At 36.8% G+C, this 24,508-nt stretch overlaps 1 protein-coding gene across 5 annotated transcripts in view; it reads right to left on the bottom strand.

The window, feature by feature from the left end:
- Positions 1 to 24,508, bottom strand: part of DCAF17 (DDB1 and CUL4 associated factor 17) — an 87,541-nt gene that overhangs the window by 33,878 nt on the left and 29,155 nt on the right. For 2 of the 5 annotated variants that reach the window (XM_037849889.1, XM_037849886.1), the window contains exons 10-14: positions 22,242 to 22,351; positions 15,074 to 15,164; positions 14,282 to 14,365; positions 12,219 to 12,374; positions 5,722 to 11,429 (exon numbers count right to left, since the gene is read on the bottom strand). In XM_037849889.1, coding sequence (XP_037705817.1) covers positions 11,289 to 11,429; positions 12,219 to 12,374; positions 14,282 to 14,365; positions 15,074 to 15,164; positions 22,242 to 22,351 — 582 coding nt within the window. In that variant the 3' untranslated portion in view covers positions 5,722 to 11,288. Of the gene's footprint in view, positions 1 to 5,721; positions 11,430 to 12,218; positions 12,375 to 14,281; positions 14,366 to 15,073; positions 15,165 to 22,241; positions 22,352 to 24,508 lie in introns of those variants that run through there. The other 3 variants (XR_005218831.1, XM_037849887.1, XM_037849888.1) reach the window with 2 other exon arrangements.

Below are 24,508 nucleotides of genomic sequence, written 5' to 3'. Positions count from 1 at the left end.
GTTTGGAAGAAGTTGATTCCAACTCTGATGGATGACTTTGAGGGGGTAAAGACTTACTTCAGTGGAGGAAATAACTGCAGATGTGGTGGAAATAGCAAGAGACTGAACATGTGACTGTGACTGAATGGCTGCAATCTCATGATCAAGTTTTAATAGATGAAGAGTCACTTCTTATGACTGAGCAAAGAGAATGGTTTATGAGATGGAATCCACTCCTGGTGAAGATGCTGTAGAACACTGTTGAAATGACAACAAAGGACTTGGAATATTACACAAACTTAGTTGATATAGCAGTGGCAGGATTTGAGATTGACTATAATTTTGAAAGAAGTTCTACAGTGGGTAAAATGCTATGAAACAGAGGGTACGCTACAGAGAAATCTTTGGTGAAAGGAAGAGAATCGCAGCAAACTTCATTGTTGTCTTATTATTTTTAATGCAATTTTATTGAGATATATTCACACACCATAAAACCATCTGAAGTGTTGTCTTATTTTAAGAAATTGCCAGTCACCCCAACTTTCAACCACCACCGCCCTGATCAGTCAGCAGCCATAAATATCAAGGCAAGACCCTCCATGAGCCAGAAGATTACAATCACTGAAGGTTCAGATGATAGTTAGCATTTTTAGTAATACAGGTTTTGAATTAATGTATGTACATTGCTTTTTTAGACATAATGCTATTGCACACTTAATAGACTACAGTATGGTGTAAACATACCTTTTATATGCAGTGGGAATCCAAAACATTTGTGTGAATTGCTTTATTATGATATTTGCTTTATTGAAGTGGTCTGAAACCAAACCAGCAATTTCTCTGAGTTATGTCTGTAAAGCAACCATTTCTTTTTGTAGTAATTATGTAGTTCATAGTATAAAGCAAACTTGGGGGTATATGTTTCAATTCCTGCAAAAAATGTAGATGTTTGCACAAAAACTTTTATACCTAACTTGCTGAATGCTGTTTATGAGAGAATGAAACCTCTGGCAAAGGGCCAAAAATGTCTGGAAGTTGTTTGTAAAGGTAGAAAGTTATCTAAACATAATGAACTTGAAACTACTAAAGTAGTTTCAAACGTGTTGGTAAATTTTATGAATTATTGTGGAACTGACACAAAATTTAAAAAACGGAACTGTAGAAATTGTCTCACTCAAAATACGGTTAGAAATTTAGAGGTCTTAGGTGGGTTTATCCCAAGAATTCAAGGTTGGTTTAACATTCAAAAATCAATCAAGCTAATTGAAAAAGAAAAACCATACAATTGTCTCAATACATGCAGAAAAAGCATCTGACAAACTCTCAAAAACTATTCCTGATGGAAACTCTCAAAAAAAAAAAAAAAAAAACAAACAACAACAACAACAACAACAAAAAGGGAATCTCCTCAACCTGATAAATGGTCTCTATGAAAAACCTATAGGTAATATCATACTTAAAGGTGAAAGAGTGAATGCTTTCCTTTATGCACAGGATTTCCATCTGCAAAATGAACTTCAATCTGTACCTTGCACCACAGACAAAAATTAACAAAAATTGGATCATAGTAAAACTTAAAACTATAAAACTTCTAGAAGAAAACACAGGAGAAAGTCTTTGTGATCTTGCATCAGACCAGAGTTTCTCAACTTTGGCACTACTGGAATTTGGGGGTGAACTATTCTTTGTGGTGGGGGTCTGTCCTGGGCATTGTAGAATGTTAAGCATCATCTTTGGTCTCTACCCACCGCAGCCCAGTTATGATATACAAGTAAGTCCCCAAACAATGTCAAATGTCTCAAGTGCAAAATCACCCCCAGTTGAGAACTACTGCATTAGGCAAAGATTTCTTAGATACAATACCAAAAGTGGATCCATTAAAAAAAAAAGGATAAATTGAATTTCATCAAAATTAAGGACTTCTGCTCTTCCAGAAGTCTGCTCTTCATTAAGAGAATGAAAGACACAGAATGGGAGAAAATTCCCACAAATCACAAATCTGGTAATGGACTTATATCCAGAATATATAATGAACTGTTATAATGCAATAATAAGCAAACAAAACTACTTTTTATTTAAAAGGCAAAGTATTTGTTATGTAACCAAAGATGATGCATGGATAGCAAATAAGCACAAGAAAATGTTTACTATCATTAGTTAATAAATACCAATTAAATAACATTGAGATACCACTTGTTGGGGATTGACTCATGCCCCCCACAAAAGACATGTTTAAGTCCTAACCACCCTCCATCCCGGGTGTGCTGGTTTGGATGTATTATGTCCCCCAAAATGCCATTATCTTTGATGTAGTCTCATGTGGGCAGGAAAGTATTGGTGTTGATTGGGTTTGAGACTTTTGATTGGATGTTTCCATGGAGATTTGATCACTGAACTGTGGGAGAGATCTTTCATTGGATAATTTCCATGGAGGTGTGGCCCCGCCCCTTCAGCATGGGCCTTGATTAGTTTACTGGGGCACTATATAAGCTCAGACAGAAGGAATGAGTTTGCTACAGCCAAGAGAGACACTTTGAAGGATGCACAGGAGCTGAGAGAGGAACTGCAGTTTACAGAGACATTTTGGAGCTGGCCTCTGAAAGCAGACTTTTGCTCCAGAGAAGCTAAGTGAGGACAAATGCCCCAAGAGCAACTGAGAGTGACAGTTTGGAGAGAAGCTGAAGCCTAGAGAGGAATATCCTGGGAGAAAGTCAATTTAAAACCAGAATTCCGGAGCAGATGCCAGCCACGTGCCTTCCCAGCTAACAGAGGTTTTCTGGACACCATTGGCCATCCTCCAGTGAAGGTACCTGATTGTTGATGCCTTACCTTGGACGCTTTATGGCTTTAAGACTGTAACTGTGTAACCAAATAAACCCCCTTTTATAAAAGCCAATCCATTTCTGGTGTTCTGCATTCTGGCAGCATTAGCCAACTGGAACACCGGGGGTGTGAACACATTTTTAAATAGGATCCTTGGATATGTTATTAATTAAGTTGAGTCAGTGTGTGGTTGTGAACTCATTTGCAAATAGGTAGGACCTGTGACAATGTTACTAGTTAAAGAGTGGCCAAACTGAATGAGGGTAAGCTTAAATCCAATATGGCTGAAGTACTTTATAAGCAAAGGAAATTAGACACATAAGTAGAAACCAGAGGAAGAGACAGAAAGAGACTGATTGCCTTGATGGAGGCAGAGACTCAGAGAAACCAGCAGAATGCAAGTAACTTCCCAAAACTTTGATTTCTTAATACCTTGATGTTGAACTCCTAGCCTCCCAAACTGTGAGACAATAAATTCCTGTTGTTTAATCTAACCAGTGGGTGGTATTTGTCATAGTAGCCCTGGCAAATTAAGACATTTATTACACAGCTATTAGAATTTAATTTGAATTAAAATTTTAAAAGACTGACCATATCAGGTATTGACAAGAATAAGGAGCAACTGGAACTCTCGTGTACTTATGATAGAAATGTAAAATGGTACAGTCATTTTGGAAAACAGTTTGTCAGTAACTTAAAAAGTTAAACATACGTCTACCATATGACCCAGCCATTTCCTCCTTGGTATTTAACCAAGTGAAATAAAGCATATGTCCATATAAAGAACTGTACACAAATGTTCACAGTAGCTTTATTCATAACAGCCCAAAACTCGAAACAACCAAAACATCCATCAACAGGTGAATGAATGTATAAACAAATTGTGATTGTATCTACACAATGGAGTACTACTCAGCAACATTTAGGAATGAGCTATTTATACATGTAACAACCATTTGAACCTCAAAACATAATTATACTGAGTGAAAGAAGCCAGAAAAAAAAAAAAGTACTTATTATATGACTCTATTTACATAAAATTCTGGAAAAGCAAACTAATCTATAGTGAGAGAAATAGACCAGTGGGGCTATAGGATGGAGGAGGAAGGGGCATAAGGGGAAACTTTTTGGAGAGATAGGTAGATGGATATAGTCATTATTTTCATTGTGATGGTGGTTTCACAGGTGTATACATGTCAAAACAGATCAAACTGTACACTTTAAATATGTGCAGTTCATTGCATGTGTATACCTCAATAAATCTGTTAAGAAAACTTTAAAAATATCTGATGATTCTAAATAATACTTTGATTTAATTTCCCAAAATCTTTTATAGGATTTACTGGTTTTTGCCAAGGTAGCTGTTGCAATTCTGAGAAAATAAATTTGTATTTATTCTTTACAAAACACGAGTTCAATATTACCTTTAATAAAGAATGAAAACACAGTGTTAAAGAATACCAGACAATTTTTAAAAGCTTTTGCTAATCTGAATATCTCTTGCATTGCTATTGTCTATTAATTGCCAGGGATTGTATGTGAGATCCTAGTGTCCTGTGCATGGTTCTTTTGTGTGCCTATACCAGGGATTATATGTGAGATCCTAGTGTCCTGTGCTTGGTTCTTTAGTGTGCCTATATGTGCCAGTCTGAATGTATTGTGTCCCCCAAACACCATTATCTTTGATGTAGTCTTGTGGGGCAGACGTTTTGGTGCTGATTAGATTTGCTTGGAATGTGCCCCACACAGCTGTGGGTGATGACTCTGATGAGATATTCCCATGGAGGCATGGCCCCACCCATTCAGGGTGGGACTTGATCAGTGGAGCCATATAAATGAGCTGACATAACAGCAGGAACTCAGTGCAGCTGTGAGTGATGTTTTGAAGAGGAGCTATAGCCAAGAGAGATACTTGAAGAAAGCACAGGAGCTGCAGATGAGAGACATTTTGCAGATGGCCGTTGAAAGCAGACTCTTGCTCCAGAGAAGTTGAGAGAGGACAAATATCCCAAGTGCAACTAAGAGTGACATTTTTGAGGAACTGCAGCCTAGAGAGGAACGTCCTGGGAGAAAGCCATTTTGAAACCATTACTTTGGAGCAGACGCCAGCCACGTGCCTTTCCAGGTAACAGAGGTTTTCCGGACACCACTGACCATCCTCCAGTGAAGGTACCCAATTACTGATGTGTTACCTTGGACACTTTATGGCCTTAAGACTGTAACTGTGTAGCCAAATAAACCCCTTTTTTATAAAAGCCAATCCTTCTCTGGTGTTTTGCATTCTGGCAGCATTAGCAAACTAGAACACTATACCAGGGATTATATGTGAGATCCTAGTATACTGTGCATGGTTCTTTAGTGTGCCTGTACCAGGGATTGTATGTGAGATCCTAGTGTCCTGTGCTTGGTTCTTTAGTGTGCCTACACAGGGGGATGAGGCTTCTCCCCACTCCCAATTGAGCTCAAGTGATGATGAGGAAAGGGATGGACCTGTACCCTCTGGAACAAATTCTAGGGTACTTGAATTGAGAAACAAAAAAAGGAAAAGAAAAATAAGGGCATCTAAAATTTGGGGCAGCTCTAAAATTTTAACACATTATTTGTTATCACAACATACGTAAGCCCAGAATATTATAGTTATTGGGAAAGGAAAAGGGCTATTTAATATGCTTTCATATTAGAGCAAAAATTCACCTGATTCAGAAATAAAATTAACTCATAACATTTAAAGAAAAAGAAAAGAAGAAAAAAGCTTTTGTGGTGGTCTGGAACTGTATGTACCCCAGAAAAACATGGTCTTCAAGTTAATCCATTCCTGTGGGTGTGAACCCATTTTAAGTAGGACCTTTTGATGAGGCTGCTTCAGTTAAGGTGTGACCCATCTCAATCTGAATGAGTCTTAATCTCTTACTGGAGTCTTTTATAAGAAAATTAAAATTCAGATAAAGAAAGAAAGCCACAGAAGCAAGAAGCTGAAAGCAACAAAACCTGGAAGATAAGCGAGAGAACAGCAGACGCCAACGTGTGCCTTGCCATGTGGCAAAAGGGTCAAGGATCGCTACCAGTCGGTCTTTGGGAAGAAAGCATCACCTTCATGATGCCTTGATTTGGACAACTTTCTCAGCCTCAAACTGTAAGCTAATAAATTCCCATTGTTTAAGCCAACCCATGACATGGTATCTGCTTTATGCAGCTTACAAAACTAAAACAGATTTCATTACCATGCTTTAAGTAGCCTATTCTCTGGTGCCATCCTGGTCAGCTCCAGTAGTCATGTGGATGTCTAATGTGTACCCTTAACAACCCAGGTTTTTTCTCTAATCTCAGTTTCCATTAAACAAAACAGGGGTCTTTTGGTGAGCAATATATCCCGTGTTTGAGACAGAATAACTCAAGCTGATTTTGGGTTATCTAACTATTATCACCAAGAAAGAACGCTTTCAGCAGTTCCTGCAAACTGGTATTAAAAACTTAAAAAAGGTCAACTCAATGACACAACTGCCAGGTGCAAGTAGAAACAACCTGAGTATCAACCAGAATTGATTACATATCCACCAGGAATGCTGACAATCACAAATATTGGCGAGGATGTGGAGCTACTGGAACTCTCTCATACATTGCTGACAGGAACATAAAATAAAATAGCACAATCCTCTAGAGAAAAGGGCTGACAGTATTCTATCCTAGATAGACCTCAACAACAATTCCATCTGTGGCTATTTACCCAAGAGACATAAAGACATATGTTGATAAAAAAATTCTACAAGAATGCTCATAGCAACTTTATTCATAATAGTAAAAGAGTAGAAACAGCCCAGGCATCCATCAACAGGTGAATGGAAAATAAAAACTGTGACATATTCATGTAACAGAATACTCAGCAATAAAAAGGAATGAACCATCGATACACACAAAAACATAAACAAATATCAAAAACATTATGCTGAGTGAAATAAGCATTTTGTTCTGTATGATTTCATTTTTATGAAGTTTCAGAATTAGCAAATTTAATCTGTGATGCAAAAGAATCAGAAAAATAGTTACACCTGAGAGATGGGGTGGGGACTGACTGGGAAGGGGCATGAGGGGACTTTCTGGGATAATTGCAATGTTCTAATTCTTGAAAAGGGTTTGGGATTAAACAGGTGTATGCTTTTGTGAAAACTCAGCATATTTATACTTAAGATTTGTGCATTTCATTACAGGTAAATGTTACATCGAAAATTTTAAAAAACTGAACAAGAATTAAATTCTAGTTAATGATATATATGCTGAAGTATTAGGGGGAAGTATACTGATGTCTGCAATTTATTTTAAAATGTATCAGAAAAGTAAAGTGGATAGAGAAGTGAGAAAATAAGTAGAGTAAAATGTAGAATCCATGTGGTTGGTATTTGAGTATTCATTGTAAAATTTTTATACCTCTGGTGTGTGTTTGAAAATTTTCATAATAAAATGATGGAGGAAAAAAAACCTTCAGTTGTTCTTAGTTTTCTATCCTGAATCCTTTGCCTGAAATAAATGAGTCTTTTTATAAAATAGAGATTCTCAGGCAACACAGGGACCAGAAATTGGCCCCTGAATTTTTCCTGGGATTCTAAAGGGCAGATGATATGTGTAAATATGGTTAAGAATGAGAAGAAATATATAAAAATTATTCTTGTAAAGACAGACTAGCTATATTAAGAGCAATTACTAGTATTGGTGTTTATTATCACCACAAACAGGATGAGGGTGCCATTTTTGGTACCATTTTTTTTAACTGCTTCTAACCACTGAGTTAAGAATCATCTTTTATGGCAAGTTGTATGTGTGAACTTTTACTTTTGTCTAAAATTTGGATATTCATTCAGCATTAAAAAAGCACTTAGTAAGCACTTTCTTATGTACCCAATACTGTAATTGCCAGTATGTTACATATGAGATAAAGTAACATCCATTGTCTTTGAAGGAAATATGGGATAAGTTTGTGTCAAACAAATCTGGATGTTTTTCCCATTTGCATTTTGGGGCCTTGGGAAAATTAACTTCTGTAAAATTCATCTTCCTCATTTGTAAAATGGGGATAGACAATGGTTAGTTCATACCTCATATGGTTATTTTGAATATTAAGCAAGATAATCAATTGTATATGTATCACAGTGACTGGTAAATAGAAAGTATAGGATCTTGTTTTACATGACTGATACGTTCCAAGACCTTTGGTTAAGCTGAAAATCACACATAATAGTGAACCTCATTATTTAATTTAATAAGTATTTTTTACATGAACATACCTATCACACATTTTTAAAATAAATAAGGCAAATAAACACTCTCATAACAATAAGTAAACAAAATTAATCATAGAAATAATTTTTAAAATTTTAATTCTTTCTTTCTCTCTCCCTGCCTTTATTTTTTTCTATGGCCAAACACATATACCTAAATTTATGCATGTTGAGTTCGTGTAAAAACAGGTCCTACTGTACATAATAAATATAAACTATCTTTTTTAAAAAAAGGTATGAGACCCAAAACACTCAATTGGTGGAAGACTGTGGAGTGCCTTAATTTGTTTAAACAGAACAATATCATTGCCTCAGTAGGTAGTTTGAATAGTAATCATGATAGAATTTTTATTTCCTCCCAGAGTTGTGAGAAATGTTTTATAAAGTCAAAGAAAAACAAGCTTGCTGTACTGATACTGTGTGAATAAAGAATCTTAGATGCAAAAATGCACCTCTTATTGGCTTAATGTCTGGACCTGCTAAGAGAAGCCACTATGTCACCCGGTCTTGCATTAAATACTCAGAAATTTACCCATAATGTTTCCACTAGCACCTGTTATAGCTAGAGTCTCTAAAACAGTCAGGTAGAGAAGAGGGTCAAGGTGGGGCAGAAGGATATTAACTCCAGCCCTACCCCTAAGAGAATGGCAAAGTAAGTGCCTCACAGTGGAAGAATGAGCAGCTGCACGTGACTGTGGGGAGCTGGGAAGCCCTTATCTTTTGGGGGAGCATGCTATATTGTCTCCTGCCTTGTGTACTTTCTGTACATTTCCCACATTCTTTGCTATCTTCAGTGTCTTTTGGCATCTTTTTGTCAACCATCCTGTTTAACAATCATGCAGCCCACATTCCCACATGTTAAAATTGGCTGAACTGAGTAGTAGCAGTTTGTCCTTTAGTTGGGGCATAGCTTCTCCTGTTTTCTACACTGCTCCCAACTCCCTACTATCTTTCATACTAGATACATTTCTGCCTGGCCCATATGGCATTTGGATCCTGGTCTAATCAGACTTGGGCAGTGGTGACACACTGGGAGTGTCTTAGTGGTCAGTTCAGTACTACCCCTGTCTCCCACCAAAAAAGCAACCAGGAATCTCAGATATTTTTTAAATGTCTTTTTGACTAGATGGATTTCTTTCGAACATCTTGTTAAAAGACGGCAAAGACTTAAAGGAGAAAGAGAAACTCAGTAAGTACTTAAAAAAAAAAAAAAAACTGACAGGATTGAATCTAAAGACTTTATTTTCTGAGAGTACTTGGAAATGGAGGGTAAGAATTTTGTTTCCTTAGCACCACATCTACTTTAAAACACACACAACACTGCCTGCTTTCTTTTCTCTGGTATTTTCACTGTGTTCCCTTTTACTGGACTTGTTTTTCAAGACATAAATTCATCAGGCAGAACTGTTTAGATATAACTAGTATTTAATTAGAAGTTTGGGGCAATATTTAGTACATCATAATTATTCAACTGCTTGTTAATCATAATAGTGTCTCTAAAATGTTCTGAAATCTTCAGATATTATAAAGTACTATCAAATATGCATAAAATGTGAATGGATTTTTCAACTGGTACATAAAAAATATTATGATTTAATATATGAACATAGTTTTATCATTTTGCTCATAAGATTATCACTTCTACTTTCCCAGATGGTTCTAATACTCAGAATCAGATTCAGAAAGATTTTTAGCCCACATTGAAATATTTTCCATGTTCTAAGTCATCTTCTTTTCTATTGTACACACACAAGACAGTTTCAGATTTGTTCCCTTTATTTCTTTTAAGTGTATGAACAGTGTTATTAATTCCTTGACTTTTGGAAAAGCAAAAACTGCTCTCTCCTGCCCTGTTGATCATACTAAGCTTGAAATTTATCTGCAAATTTTCAAGGGAAGAACTGGGCAGAGTTCACATTATTCTTATTATAGGATCAAGCAGAATGAAAAGGAAAAACTGAAGGATCTGAGTGTCAATTATCCAACCTAACATTCCACATTTTAATCTCCTTAAACTTGAATCAGCAATTTTTACTGCTGTTTCCTTTCCTTCTATTTTTACCAGTTATTCTTTTGAGGCTAAATCAGAGAAATGTGCTGAACATGTGGATTTGAAGCAACTGGATTTCTCAAACAGGAAGCACGAAGAAACATTTTCTCCCTTTACTTAGGTTGCTTTTATTTAATATTCTGAAGAATGATTATCTGAGTTCAAGAATCAGATTTAGATCTGTTCTAACAAAGAAAAAACATTCAAGATTCACAACCAATATCAGCTTTTTCTAATTAATTGGGCAATTAAGCCCCAAGCTAGTATGAACTTCTCTGTGATTTCACCTACTCTTCTACACTCTTCTACAGGGACCAGAAGCAGATCACAGTACCTTTATCTTATTGCATAGGTATGAAAATAATGCCTACACAAAACTGTAAGACACACCTAGCAAACAGAATGGTAAAATGAGAACAACATCCTTATATGTATGAAGAGCTAGACAGGTTACATATCAGAAAAAGTTTCACTTAAGGTTTGCTTGAAATCTTTTACCTTAGTCTATAACAGAAACACAAATATTCAGTGGGAACATCAAGCCAAGAAAAGAATAAAACTGTGGGGAAAAAAAGATCATTTGGGAACTAGAGCCAATTCTAAATACTATATATAAATATAAAACATATAAACATATACAAGATTCTTTAAAAAATTGTGATGACACATTTTTGGCTCAAAAATATGTTTTCATATTACAGATCTCATTTCTCATCCTTAAGCAAAGTTTGGTATAGAGAATACAAGATTTCTTTTTTTGTAACTACTATATCTTTTTATTTCTCTCTCCCAGTCTTTCCCATCGAAGTTCCATACCATCCATTAAGAACCATTTTTAATCTGTCCCCAGCAATGACCCTCTCCCCCCAAATTAAAATTAACTTGTTCTTCTTGTTACCTAGCATTTTGTTATTTGTATTGCTACACAGCTAAAAGCCCCAAAATTCTAAACTCATGGGACATCATTCTAAAAAACCTTTATATAAAATGAGTCCTCATCACCTTCTATGGGAAGAGCTTAAATAGGAAGTCAGGCAAGTGAACTTAAAACAAGAAGACCTTATCTGGAAAATACTGGAAAACTTGCCATGCAGATAATAAAAAGAAGGATGTTGGGCTAATCGTATCATAAGTTAAATCTCAAAATTTTAAATTATCTCAGTCTTTTAACAACTCCTGCTTATGGTTTCTTCTTCTTCCCCAGTGTCACACACCATCTGGTAAACATAGCAGCTGAAGACCCTGTTGGGTTTCTGTTCTATGTGTAGCACCAAATCTCTGTCAAAGTAGACTTCATGGCTATATGTCTGCAAGGAAAAAACAAGCAAATGGACTCTCCTCTTCACACAACTATATTCACTAATGTATCACTAAAATGTCACAGCACCTATGCCAGGGAATCTTCAGTGGAATGCAAATATACACTTGGAGTCAGAACAGTTGCCAGAAGAAGGTTTCCTTTTCATTATTTGTGGATATGCAGATTACTTACAATAAAAGCATTGTCCAAAATGTAGAGAATGAAAAGAGCACTGGATTCAGGAGTCTGAACATCCAGATTCTATTGCCAATGCTGCCACTACCTCACTTGTGACCGTGGGCATGATGCTAAACCTCTCAGGTTCTCGATTAATAAACCAAGGATTGATAAAATGATGTTTACTATACCTATTTTAATATTCTGCAATATTTGGAAGAGCAGATAATGCTTTGAAGAGTGCCTGGAAACCCTACATATTAGATATAGTATCTATTAAATAATTGTGGATATACTACATTGTGCTCTTTTATATTTTAAAATGCTATCAAACTTACAAAATGGAAAAAAAATCAGAGGCTATTTTAAGGAAATAGATAGCTATGTCTTAGGAAAAAACAAAGTTTTATCTTTCCTTAGGCCTATTTACAGAGATACTGTCTAAGGAGGGAGTGCTTAGGATGTATTCCTTTTGTCTGGCCTACAGGATGATAACCTCTTTTATGTGGTCTTTGGTACTGGTATGTCTGGGTTGGCATGAACATAGCAACATCTGTTACAACAAATGTCACCTATAAAGAAAACGCTTACAACTTTGTATTCAGTGGATTCTACTCACCACATCCCATGACTCGACCAGTGGAATGCTTTTCAGTAAAGTCCCATATTCGTTACAGTGGAAATCCAGGTGAGCTTTTCCTTCGGCATCTAGTTGAGTAACAGCTACCACAGAAAGCAAATCCAACTCATCTTCATAGTCCACAATTTTGAAAGTCTCAGGAGACAGATGGATATGGGGGGGAAAAAGAGGGGCAAAATCCAGTCAGGATTATTTCTAAATTTGTAGTTTCATTATTTTATTACTTACAAAATATAAAAGAAGGAAGAATGAATGGGTGGGAGAAAACGTAGAAATAATGAGTCTCTACTTACATGCATGGTAAAACATTAGCCCCAAGATTTTCAAGAGTTAAGCAGTATCCTACAGATTCTGACAAACGGAACCAAGTCTACATATATCTCAGATAAGGTATAACTGATATTCTCTAACTGACAGGAAACCTGAGCTTCTCCAAATTCAAAAGAGGTACACAATTGCTGCCTTTGACGTGTGTTCAATGATTCCTGCATAGGACTAAATCTATGAAGCTCAGTTCTGAGACCTGAAGACTACCCACTGAGCTCTGACAGTTCTTACTCAGGAAAACAGTCATTTCAAGAAGGACTGACAGCCCCCTATATACTTTTTATCATTCTGTTTGCTATCATTTGTTCTTGTGTTTTTTAGCCCTTTCTTGGTACGCTAAAGAAAACAAAATGGCTGCCTAATTATACCTGAGGGAAAATATCAGGAACTGAAATCCAACCCTCAGAACAGGACAGGGACAAGAGAGGTTAGTTAGAAGTGGTTCATAATGGTAAAGACTTAAAGAGAAAAAACGTAATCCCAGAACTTTGTCTCAAGGAGGAAAACCTGAACCACCAACAGCCTGAAAGAGGAAGCAAATCAGTGTCACAGATGGGCCACAGGCAGGCATGTCTTGGTTGACTGTTTGGCAACAACCTTAAAGCATGCTCAGCAAGTTTCTTATGACATAAAAATTTACATAGATTCATTACCTGCGGTTCCTTTTTATTTACTTTTTTGCCGTTATCTCACTTTGGCAAACTTCAAAGGATGACTCCCTGCCTGGTATCAGTGAGTCTATAGATGTTAGTCACAACCCTTTTAACTCTTCTTTCACAGGCAAAAAGTTTTTATTTTTAATCTCTTGATGTAGAGCATCTCTCCCTCTGTTTGCTACCACTTCCGCCTCTTAATTATTCTTGCTACTTTTTGGTACTTTTAGTATATCTTTCTTGAATCTAATTTTATATAAAAGTTAGGGAGTTTTCTGCTTTGTTCTCAATAGATTTCTATGGTCCAAAAGAAGAACTTTTTGTTTTCTTTTTGACAGCAGCCACAAACTGGGCCACCTCTGACCGATCTTAAAAGTTTTTAGAAAAAATGATACCACACAATCAACTATTCTTAGAAGACTACTCTAATGTATCTACCTAGGAATGATCACGTAAACTCAAATAATACAGTTATATGGTCTAAACTGATTTAGTATTTATGCCATAGTTACTGATATGAAGCATGATCACTGCCAGTTGACTTCAATAAGTTTCTAATGTCTCTTTAAAAGGAAGGGACAAAAGGCATTGGCTAAGAAACTAGAAATGCCAAGTTGAGGTCAGAGTCTTAATAAACTGACTTACCACACGCTGCCACAGCCTCCTACCCCGCCCGGCCCATGAACATTAATAAACACAGCCATGTCTAGTAAGTAAAAAATAAGGGAAAAGCCATAAACTCATCAGGATATAATCCAATAATTTTCTATTAAGAGATTTCCCCAAAAAGTGTGCACATCAACAATGCATATCAATAAGCTAATAATGTTTTCAAATTATTTCAGTCCTATAAACCTTTCCGCAAGCAAAACTTTATTAATAATCTCACTACAAAGACAGTGGTGGGGGAAAACTGGTTGAAATAGCACCAAGAACCTTACCCACTCAGCCTGCACGGAACTACCTACCCCCAAATCCCACCCCAGGGTCTGGGAAGCATAATTTGATAACCCCAGTACAAGTACACACTGTTCGATTTGTTAGCATTTGCTAAAGTAATACCTCTTGTTCTGGATCATCATCCAGAAGGCTAAAAGTTTTTTTCACCACCCGTCCAGAAGCAGTAACAGTGAGTGAGTTTTCATTCTATCATATAGAAAAAAGATAAAACAATATATGTTCTAATTATATGCAGTCAATGGCAAAATTGTATTAACAAATTTGTTAAAATTAACCAGCCATTTTCCAAGATCCACAACTCTTTCCTCAAATGAAAAAAGTTCTGAATCAGATTTCTGATCTTTGATTGGTAAAACTATTTTATTATAGTAAAGTGTGAATGGATGAAAAAACAGAATAGGCCAAAAATTTAAAAAAAGGTTAAAGATTTGCTGCTTCACTCATACTTCTGACTTTTGCCCTACCATAGCAAAGCAAAAGTGGATCTGCTTCTAGAAACTTCCCTCCCCACATTTTCTTCATGTTCTTAATTTACGCACAAAAGAAAAATATAGTCTGGTATCACAGCATGGTAGGTGTCTTTTCAAGATTTGTATATAGCCCAACTAACCCTAAATTTGTATAATTCATGTATATGTTTGATAAATCAGCAATAAAACTTAAAGAGAAACTCAGAAAGGAAATAGAAATAAGCAAAAGACCAAGTCAATATAACCAACTCTCTTCAAATCTCATAAGTACATGCTGCTAAGACTGGCTACCTATGTAGACAAAATAAACACTTTTATGGTGTTCTGCTGTTGTTTTCAGCCATACTCAAAGGCAAACAGTTATATATTACATTCTTCCATAAAAAAACAATACACAAAGGATTTTAAAGTACTCTTGACTTACTTTGTTCTTCTCCCTGTTGGCCAAAATCACAAAATCTTCAGTGATCTGATGCTCGGAAGTATTACTTTCTATTTCATTTAGCTTTAAAACTCTGAAAAGGGAAAAATGGGTTGTAAGAACATAAGATCACAATATACCATTAAAGTGCCAGAGTTGAACTACTGAATGAAACTCAACAATGAATCACTGTGAGCCAGTGATTGTATACTTTGGATGGTTTCTATGGTATATGAATACACCTCAATAAAACTGCATTTTAAAAAATTATAGTAACAACACTGAGTTCTCTTCCTCTGGATTACTCTAATATTAATCTGTCTGATCACTTAGGGGTCCAAAAACTCCTTCAAATTCAGAGTTTTTAAAACAGAGGAACATAGGAACTATGACAATAAGTGCTACTGATAGGTAATGAAGCAGCCCGCTCAGGCCTAAGCCATCTTCCAAACTGGCTTAATGAAAGTTACTCTGAAGAACCTCATCTTCAACATTTTGCAACAGGTCTTTAATGTTTCAGCTTTAAAAATGGCATTGTAATAGATATTTGCATTTTTATTTCTGAAGATAGAAGGGGACATCTTATGAATAACTCTAAAACTTAACTATAAGACAGATGAAATCGGCAGCTAAACCTAAACTAAGAGTTTTCATTATAGAGTAATATTTAAACCGCAACTGACTTAATACTTTTCTTTTTTCTCAAGATGAGTCATATTTAAACATTTGGGTTTTCTGAGTACAAATAGCCTCATGGATCAAGCTTATGAAGAAAGAGAAAATAAAATAATTTGCTCACCACCCACACAAATCTGTTCACATCATTAACAAGTTTCAAAAGTACAATGTTCTCAAAGCTCAAAGTCTCAAATGCAGGCAAAGAGAACAGCAGGGGAGAAAAAGCTACTATGGCCAGGGAGAACTACAGCCTCAGAGTTGCCAAACACAAAGAAATCAGATTATATTTAAACAACTCAGTTTTCTTAATTAGTACTAATTTTTTTTTTTAAATGACTTTTAAACCTGGCAAAAGGATACACATACTCTTTCTGGAACTAATTTTCTTAAACTCAAACTAATACTAAAAGACGGGTGGTGACAAACATTAAAAGTAAGGTCTATTAAAGCTGAAATACAATTTAAGTTTTTTTTGTAAAAGGTCATAAACTTATTTCATTAAATCCTTTCATATTCCTTTTAATAACTGCAGAGGGAGAGACTATCCTGAAGAATAAGGAAGGAAAAGGCAGACACTGACCTTACTCAACGAATACTGAGAATGTACTCTGTGTCAAGCACTATGCTCAGTGCTGGGGTTATACATGTCAGCAAAACAGATTCTCTCTCTGCCATTATAGACCTTATGATGCAGAAACTAAATATTTAAACAAAAAACCACACAAGCAATTAATTTAAAATTGCTGTTAAGTGCTGCAAAGGAAGAATATACAGGGGGTACAATGAAAATAAGAGCGGTAGCTAATCTAACAAGAGTTATCAGGGAAGATCTCCATGAAAAAGTGACATTTAAGCTGAGGAATAAAATAGGAATAGAAATTAGGCAGAAGAATAGGGAGGGGTCTTCAGCCTTCTGAAAAGACAGCATGGCTAAAGTAAACTGAATAGGAGGTGGGTGTCTTTCAGATGGTGCTAAGTATATTGGTCTTTAACCTAAGAGCAACAAGAACCCATGAACGAGTAAAAGCAGAGGCCCCACCCCAACCAAGGTGGGAGACTGAGATTCTTCAGGGCTCTGTCCTGCCATGAAAGCTTTGAGCAACCAGAAAGAACTGGCAGAAACTTATTTCTCCAAGCTCTAGAAAACAGTTAAACCACTGCAGTAAAAGGGAAAGCACCAAATCAAGAAAAAGGCTACTTGAAAACAGTAGGTTTATTTTTTATTCTGATTCTGATTCTTTCTGATATAAGGAAAATGTTCAAAAATAGATTGGGGTGATGAATGCACAACTATATGATGGTACTGTGAACAGTTGACTGTACACCATGGATGACTGTATGGCATATGAATATATCTCAATAAAAATGAATTAAAAAAAAAAGCAGTAGGATATCATGTTGCCCTGGTTGGCTCCTCCCCCCCACCTCACTGGCTCAGTGCAGAGCTAGCCTGTGCTTCCAGCACAGATCCCTGGTTCTGGTTCTAGAGGAAGCAGAGTAACCTTTGTGCACACAGTAGGAGCATGTATGTCTGGTCCAATCTGTCTGGTGGTGGCCTCTCTAGAACTTGCCCTGCATGTGGAAGGCAGTTTACAGAACTCTCCTACAGAATGCTGAGGGACAGAAGTCAAGTTGCTGCCTGGGGCAAGGGATAGCTGTCTATAGGACATACAATGCAGTGCATGGGACCACGAGGAACCTGTTTCCTGGGGAAGAGGGAACATTCATATCTGTGTAAAGAGGGGAATTCCCAGGGCCACAGCACATGTTTAAGACAAGATGCACAGAAAGGATCAGGGCAGGCTGTACACTTTTGCAGCTAGCTGTTCTTTATAATGTATGGTTAAGCTCTGAAGGAGAACACTCACACAGGTCAATCTGCAGGGACTAGGAGAGGTGTTTTGTGTTTTTCCCTTCTTTCTTTTCTTTTTTCTTTTTTTTTGAGCTCCTGGCTTCAAGGAAAGCTCTGTAACAACACTATCGAAGATACAAGCTTGAGACACCTCAGAATCTAAATTCCAGCAATTACATGTTAAAACATCAAAATGTCCAAGTTTCAACAAAAGTCTACAAAGCATATAAAGAAACTGGAATTGCTGGCTGTGCTGGTTTTAATGTATTATGTACCCCAGAAAAAGCCATATTCTTTGATGCAATCTTGTGGGGCAGACTTATTAGTGGGGATTAAGTTGGAACGTTTGGATTAGGTTGTTTGCATGGAAATGCGCCCCACTCAACTGTAGGTGATAACTCTGATGAGATATTTCCATGTAGGCCCCACCCATTCAGGCCTTGATCAGTGGAGCCATATAAATGAGCTGACAGGCAGAGGGAACTCAGTGCAGCTGTGAGTGACATTTTGAAGAGCTAAAGCCAAGAGGGATGCTTTGAAGAAAGCACAGGAACTGCAGACGAGAGTAAGTTTGAAGATGGCTGCTGAAAGCAGACTCTTGCTCCGGAGAAGCTGAGAGAGGACAAATACCCCAAGTGCAACTAAGAGTGACATTTTTGAGGAACTGCAGCCTAGAGAGGAATGTCCTGGGAGAAAGCCATTTTGAAACCAGAACTTTGGAGCAGATGCCAGCCACGTGCCTTCCCAGCTAACAGAGGTTTTCCGGACACCACTGGCCATCCTCCAGTGAAGGTACCCGATTGCTGATGTGTTACCCTGGACACTTTATGGACTTAAAATTGTAACCAAATAAACCCCCTTTTATAAAAGCCAATCCATTTCTGGTGTTTTGCATTCCAGCAGCACTAGCAAACTAGAAAGCTGGCCCAGGCAAAGGAGGAAATCAAAGCATTAGAAATCATCAGTAAGGAATGAGGAGGACCAGACCTGAGACATACCCAAGACTTTAAAAAAATGGTCCTAAATATGCTCAAAGAGCTAATGGGAAGCACAGACAAAGAACTAAAGGAAATCAGGAAAACAACAGATAAACACAGAGAATATCAATAGAGAAATGGAAATCTTGCAAAGGAACCAAACAGAGCTAAGACCACAGTAACAGAAATTAAAAATTCCCTAACGGGTTCAACAGCAGATTGGAGCTGCAGAAGAAATAATCAATGAACTTGAAGATAAGACAACTGAAACCATCCAGTCTGAGAAGCAGAAGGAAGAATGAAGAAAAGTTAACAGAACCTGAGGAACCTGTGGGACACCATCATTTTATACCAAATACACACAGTGGGAGTCCCAGAAAGAGAAGAAACAGAGAAAGGGGCAGAGAGATTATTCAAAGAAATAATGGCTGAAAACTTGCCATATTTAATGAAAGGCATGAATGTACACATCCAAGACGCTCAACAAACTCCAGACAGGATAAACCCAAAAGACCCATGCTACAGCATATATTATAATCAAACTATCAAAGGCCCAAAATATAGACAGAATTCTGAAAGTCACAAAAGGGAACAACATGTCACATACAAGGGAGCCTCGATAAGATTAAGTGCTGATATCTCATCAGTAACCATGGAGTCAAGAAGGCAGTGGAGAGACATATTTAAATTGCTGAAAACAAAAAACTGCCAACTAAGAATCCTATATCTGGCAAAACTGTCTTTCAAAGTTAAGGGCAAAATTAAGACATTCCAAGATAAACAAAAGCTGAGGAAGTTTATCACCACTAGACTGACCCTACAAGAGATGCCAAAGAGAATACTGCAGTTTGAAAGGAAAGGACAATAGACAATAGATTGAAGCCACATGAAGAAATAAAGATTGCCTGTAAAGATAATGACATGGATAAATATAAATGCCAGTACTACTCTATTTTTGGTTTGTAACTCCATTTTTTACTTCCTACAGGATCTAAAAGGCAAATGCACAAAATATAATGATATATTAGTGGATTCATAATGTATAAACATGTAATTTGTGACAAGTACTACATAAAGGTGGGTGGGGACAGAGGGCTATGGGAACATAGTTTGTTTATGCTATTGAAGTTAAGTTATCAAAGTAAATGAGATTTTAATAAATTTAGGATGTCAAATTTAAGCCCTATGGTAACTACAAAGAAAATATCAGAGAATATTAAGCTATAGAGACAGAAATGAGAGTACAAGGTGCCAGGGGAAAAGGGCAAGGGGAATGTGGAATTAATGCATAATGTGTGTAGGATTTCTGTTATGGCAAATGGGAAAGTTTTAGTAATGGCAGGGGTTAAAGGTACCACACAGTATAAAGATGAGTAATTCCACTAAATGGTGTGACTGGGAGTGGTTGAGAAGGGAAAACTGATGCTGTACATGTGTTTCCATAATTAAAAAAAAAAAAAAAAAAAGAGTACCTAAAGACACACTGATAATTAAAGGCAATATGTTATCCTGGATGGGGTCTAACAAGGGTGTAAAGAAGACTCAAAGGGACATTTTTTGGGATATATGAAAAAAACGGGATATAGACTGTAAGCTTTATATCAGTGTTAAAAGGTTTTTACATGTATGAGTGTCTTTGTTCTTAAGAAATGTACATGGCAGTATTAAGTTTTTAAGGAGTATGATGTGCACAATTTACACTCAAGTGTCAGACAATGGAGTGACACATAGTCGGATGGATGGATGGATGGATGGATGGGTAGACTGCTACTTAGAAAGAATGATACAGCAGTGTGGCAAAATGTTACAATTGGTGGATCTGGGTATATGGGAGGATGGGTATGCTGGAATTCTCTTTATGGGGTTTCCATTACTTTTCTAACTGTCCTGTAAGTCTGAAAGTATTTCAAATAAGAAACTTGGAATTTCATATGCAAGGTTAAAGCAGAATTCACTTGATTAGGATTTCGTATTTGTACATGTTTTTAAAAATCACTCTGACTGCTGAGAAGAAAACAGACTTAGAGAGGCCAAGAGTGAATTCCAGAAGCCCAGTAAGTAGCCCACCAGGGTATTTCACGCTAGAAATGACAATGGTACGATCAAGATGGTCTCATGGCCAAGTACAGAAATAAGCAGATTAAAAATATTTAGTAGCAAAATAAACTGGGTTGACAGGATATATGGTGTGTGTGTGTGTAAAAGACAGAGTACGTATGAGTGTTTAAGTGTATGTGTATTGACAAAAGACGGGAAGGTAAGAAGATGTTGACAATGATCCTAGATTTCTGGCATGAGCTTAGATGAGATGTCTGGGCTAGAGATATAAAATCTGGAGTTTTGGTGTATACATGATCTTGGAAGCCAAGGGAATAAACAGAATCATGCAGAAAGGTGACATAAGAGTGAGAGGGGAAGAGGGCCTAAGTCCTAAGAAAATACAAAAATTAAAGCAGGGTAGATGAGGAAGGGCCTGAAAGGTTACTGAGAAAGAACAGAGAGGGAGGAAAATATGCAGGAGAGCTATGGTGTCAGGAAAGCCAAATGAAGAGTGTTTCAAGGAAGGAGAGATGAACTGGGTTGAATGCTGTTGACAAGGACGGGCGTGCCCTGAGAGCAAAGAAAAACAAGGTGCACTTCAAACAATCTGCTACTTCTTTGGCAAGACTGCCTTTCCAAATAAGGCAAACCATCTTCTCTTTCATTATTCCTGGAGAATTAATTTAGACCTGATGAAGAAGAGCCAATCTGTATTATTTTCACTAGTGTGTCATCTTCAAAGAACTTATTCAAATGTAGAATTTACAAACAGTAAAAATGAGGCCGACCTCCCGGCTACAAGGGATCTAACACCCAGGGGAGTGAATCTCCCTGGCAACATGGAATATGACTCCCAGGGAGGAATCTAGACCCTGCATCGTGGGATGGAGAACATCTTCTTGACCTAAAGGGGAATGTGAAAGGAAATGAAATAAACTTCAGTGGCAGAGAGATTCCAAAAAGAGCCAAGAGGTCACTCTGGTGGGCACTCTTACGTACAATATAGACAACCCTTTTTAGGTTCTAATGAATTGGGGTAGCTGGCAGTAAATACCTGAAACTATCAAACTACAACCCAGAACCCAAGATGATTGTATAAAAATGTAGCTTATGAGTGGTGACAATGTGATTGGGAAAGCCATATGGATCACACTCCCCTTTGTCTAGTTTATGGATGGATGAGTAGAAAAACGGGGGAAGAAAAACAAAACAAAACAAAACAAAGGCACCCAGTGTTCTTTTTTACTTTGGTTGCTCTTTTTCACTTTAATTTTTATTCTTATTATTTTTGGTGTATGGTAATGAAAATGTCAAAATTAATTTTGGTGATGAATGCACAAGTATATAATGGTACCGTAAACAACTGAATGTACGCTTTTTTTTTGTATGACTGCATGGTATGTGAATATATCTCAATAAAAATGAATTTAAAACAAAACAAAACAAAACAAAAAAATCAAGCCAAGAGAATAAAGTTTTCTAGATGCCAGTCAGTGAGATAGTGCCCTACAACAAGCTAATTATTTCCATAACTGGCTCAATGGTTAGCTGGCAAAACTAAGGAAGCCAATAAACGCTACCAGAAACTACTTTTAACTTTAAAGTAATTAATGACAATACTCACTTGACCTGATTTGGGCCAACATGTATTATTCTACCGGAAGCATCAGGATGGAAATAGATCCAATCAGATTCTAGAGAACAACACTCCATTTCTTGGATCCCATTTTTTGCCTGAAGTTGAAAAAAATATATATTGAAGAGAAACATTAAGGGAAAATAAAATAATTTTTCAAATCTAACCCTAGGGATAGATCAGTAAGTCAAAGTTACAGAGAAGAAAAATATTAACCAGTTGAAATAGGATGTGTGTGAAGACTGAATTAGGATACTCCAACTTGAGAAATTCAGAACAATTAAACTCAGAAATTTCATAGCTTTACTGTTTACCATACATCATACCTTACTGATAACAATAATATAACAGTTGCTATGTCTCAAGCACCCACTCTGTGTCAGACACCATGCTGGATGCTTTATTGTCACTATTTCATTTGATCCTCATAACACTCAAAATGGGTATTGCTATACCCACTTTTGGGTAAGCAAATTGATACACATAAGAGGATAAATCATTTGCCAAAGGTTTTGCACCTACTAGTCAGTAGATATGACTTCAAAGTCTGTGGTCTTTCTGTTACATAACTGCCATAATAGTGCATATGTAGTCCCCCAATCCCTCTTACTCCCCTGCCCACCCCAACAACCTATCAATCAGAAGAGTGGGTAGCACAAAAATAAACATGCAACCAAACTGAAAATGTCAGACTCAGGTCATATAACGTCCTTAGAAAAGTCAAATATTAAACTCTAATGTCTGAAGACAGGGTCTAAAACTAGTTAGTATTTAAGGCAAGAAGAGAAACTTATTTCACTGTGGTATACCTAGACATTAAAATATAAAAAAAGAAACCTCTATGATATGTGATAATATGTGTAAAAAATGTCTTACATTATACACAAGAGCACTGGGAACTAATACCAGCATGGATGGATGCATTATGAAGGCATAATGCCAACCAAGCTGTCCAGCAAAAGACTGAAAACTTCTCCTGCATTTGGCAATTATTTATGAGTACGTTGAAATGCAGATTTCACTGTTATAATCAGTTATTATAGAAGGATAGTACATGATAGTTAGGCATGCATAATATGATATTGAAGGCCATTACATATATTTATTATCGGTTCCTATATAAGTAGAATTTGTGCTAAATGCCTAGAATGTGAACTGTGCAAACTGGGTGGAAAAGGCAAATGAAAAAGACGTGACAGATCCTGGTGGCTGAAGGATGTCTACTGGCTGGGAGGTGAACAATCAAACCACAGACTTACCATGGTGGGAAATAACCCTTAGAAATACAAATTAAAAGAGGATGTCATGAGCTGGGCCAAACAGGGGTTGGCACATGTGAAGGTAAATGAGAAAATGGAAGAGAATAACCCTACAAAAGAAAAGTGCAAGACACTATATGCAGTGTCTCCTGGTGTTCCTTTATCAAAGGAAGTTGATAAATGGACCCAAAGCTGTGGTGACTCTAACAGCCACTGGAGCCAATGGTCTGATTAAACAATGTCCTGGAAGAGACGGGTGTGGAATTAGCTAAGCCTGCCTCAGAAAAAGCAAGTTCATGTGATATATCAAGAGTTTCCAGAAATAAACTAAACTAAATCAGCCAACACAATACAAAAATGAAACCCATCTTCTTCCCTGTGGATTCACTTTTTTGGGTACTTATTTCACTGTATTTAATAGACTGCATCCTATTTATCAATATGTTTGTCTTTCTTTTATGAGTGTAAGCAACTCAAGGGAAGGGAATGTGTCCCCAGCCATGTCTTGTACATGGTAGGCCCTCAATAAATGCTTGTTAAATGATTAATTGATGCCTAAACCATCCTTTGAAAGAAAATGAACAAAAATGAATTCAAGGGGTGGAAATTTCAGTTGTCTTACCATATATGTCTCCTCTATAAATAACTTAAGTAAATAACTTAAGAAAAAGAATATCCTTGAAAATTCAAAGTGTCTCATTGCCTACACTGTGCCCATTAGAGTTCTCTCTGGTTCTGCTCTGGGAGGCAAATAGCAACAAACCATGAAGAGGCACAACTAACACATTTCACCAGCAATTTCCAAGGCAGCCTGAATATACTCTACCAATGATTTCCATTATGCAGCTTTAGAGATGTTTTGTGTCAGATCCCTTTCTGGGAGACTGGTAAGAAAAAAAGGAAAAAAAAAAAATCTTTGGTGCCCTGAGAACTTACAAATTTTAATGTTTAAAATTCTAGATAGTATATATTGGTGTTTGCTATAGTCTCTATACT

This window comes from Choloepus didactylus, chromosome 9 (assembly GCF_015220235.1).
Source record: "Choloepus didactylus isolate mChoDid1 chromosome 9, mChoDid1.pri, whole genome shotgun sequence".
NCBI classification, from domain to species: Eukaryota; Metazoa; Chordata; class Mammalia; order Pilosa; family Megalonychidae; genus Choloepus; species Choloepus didactylus.
The sequence above is the reverse complement of the archived record's forward strand: the minus strand, read 5'-3'. Positions and strand labels throughout refer to the sequence as shown.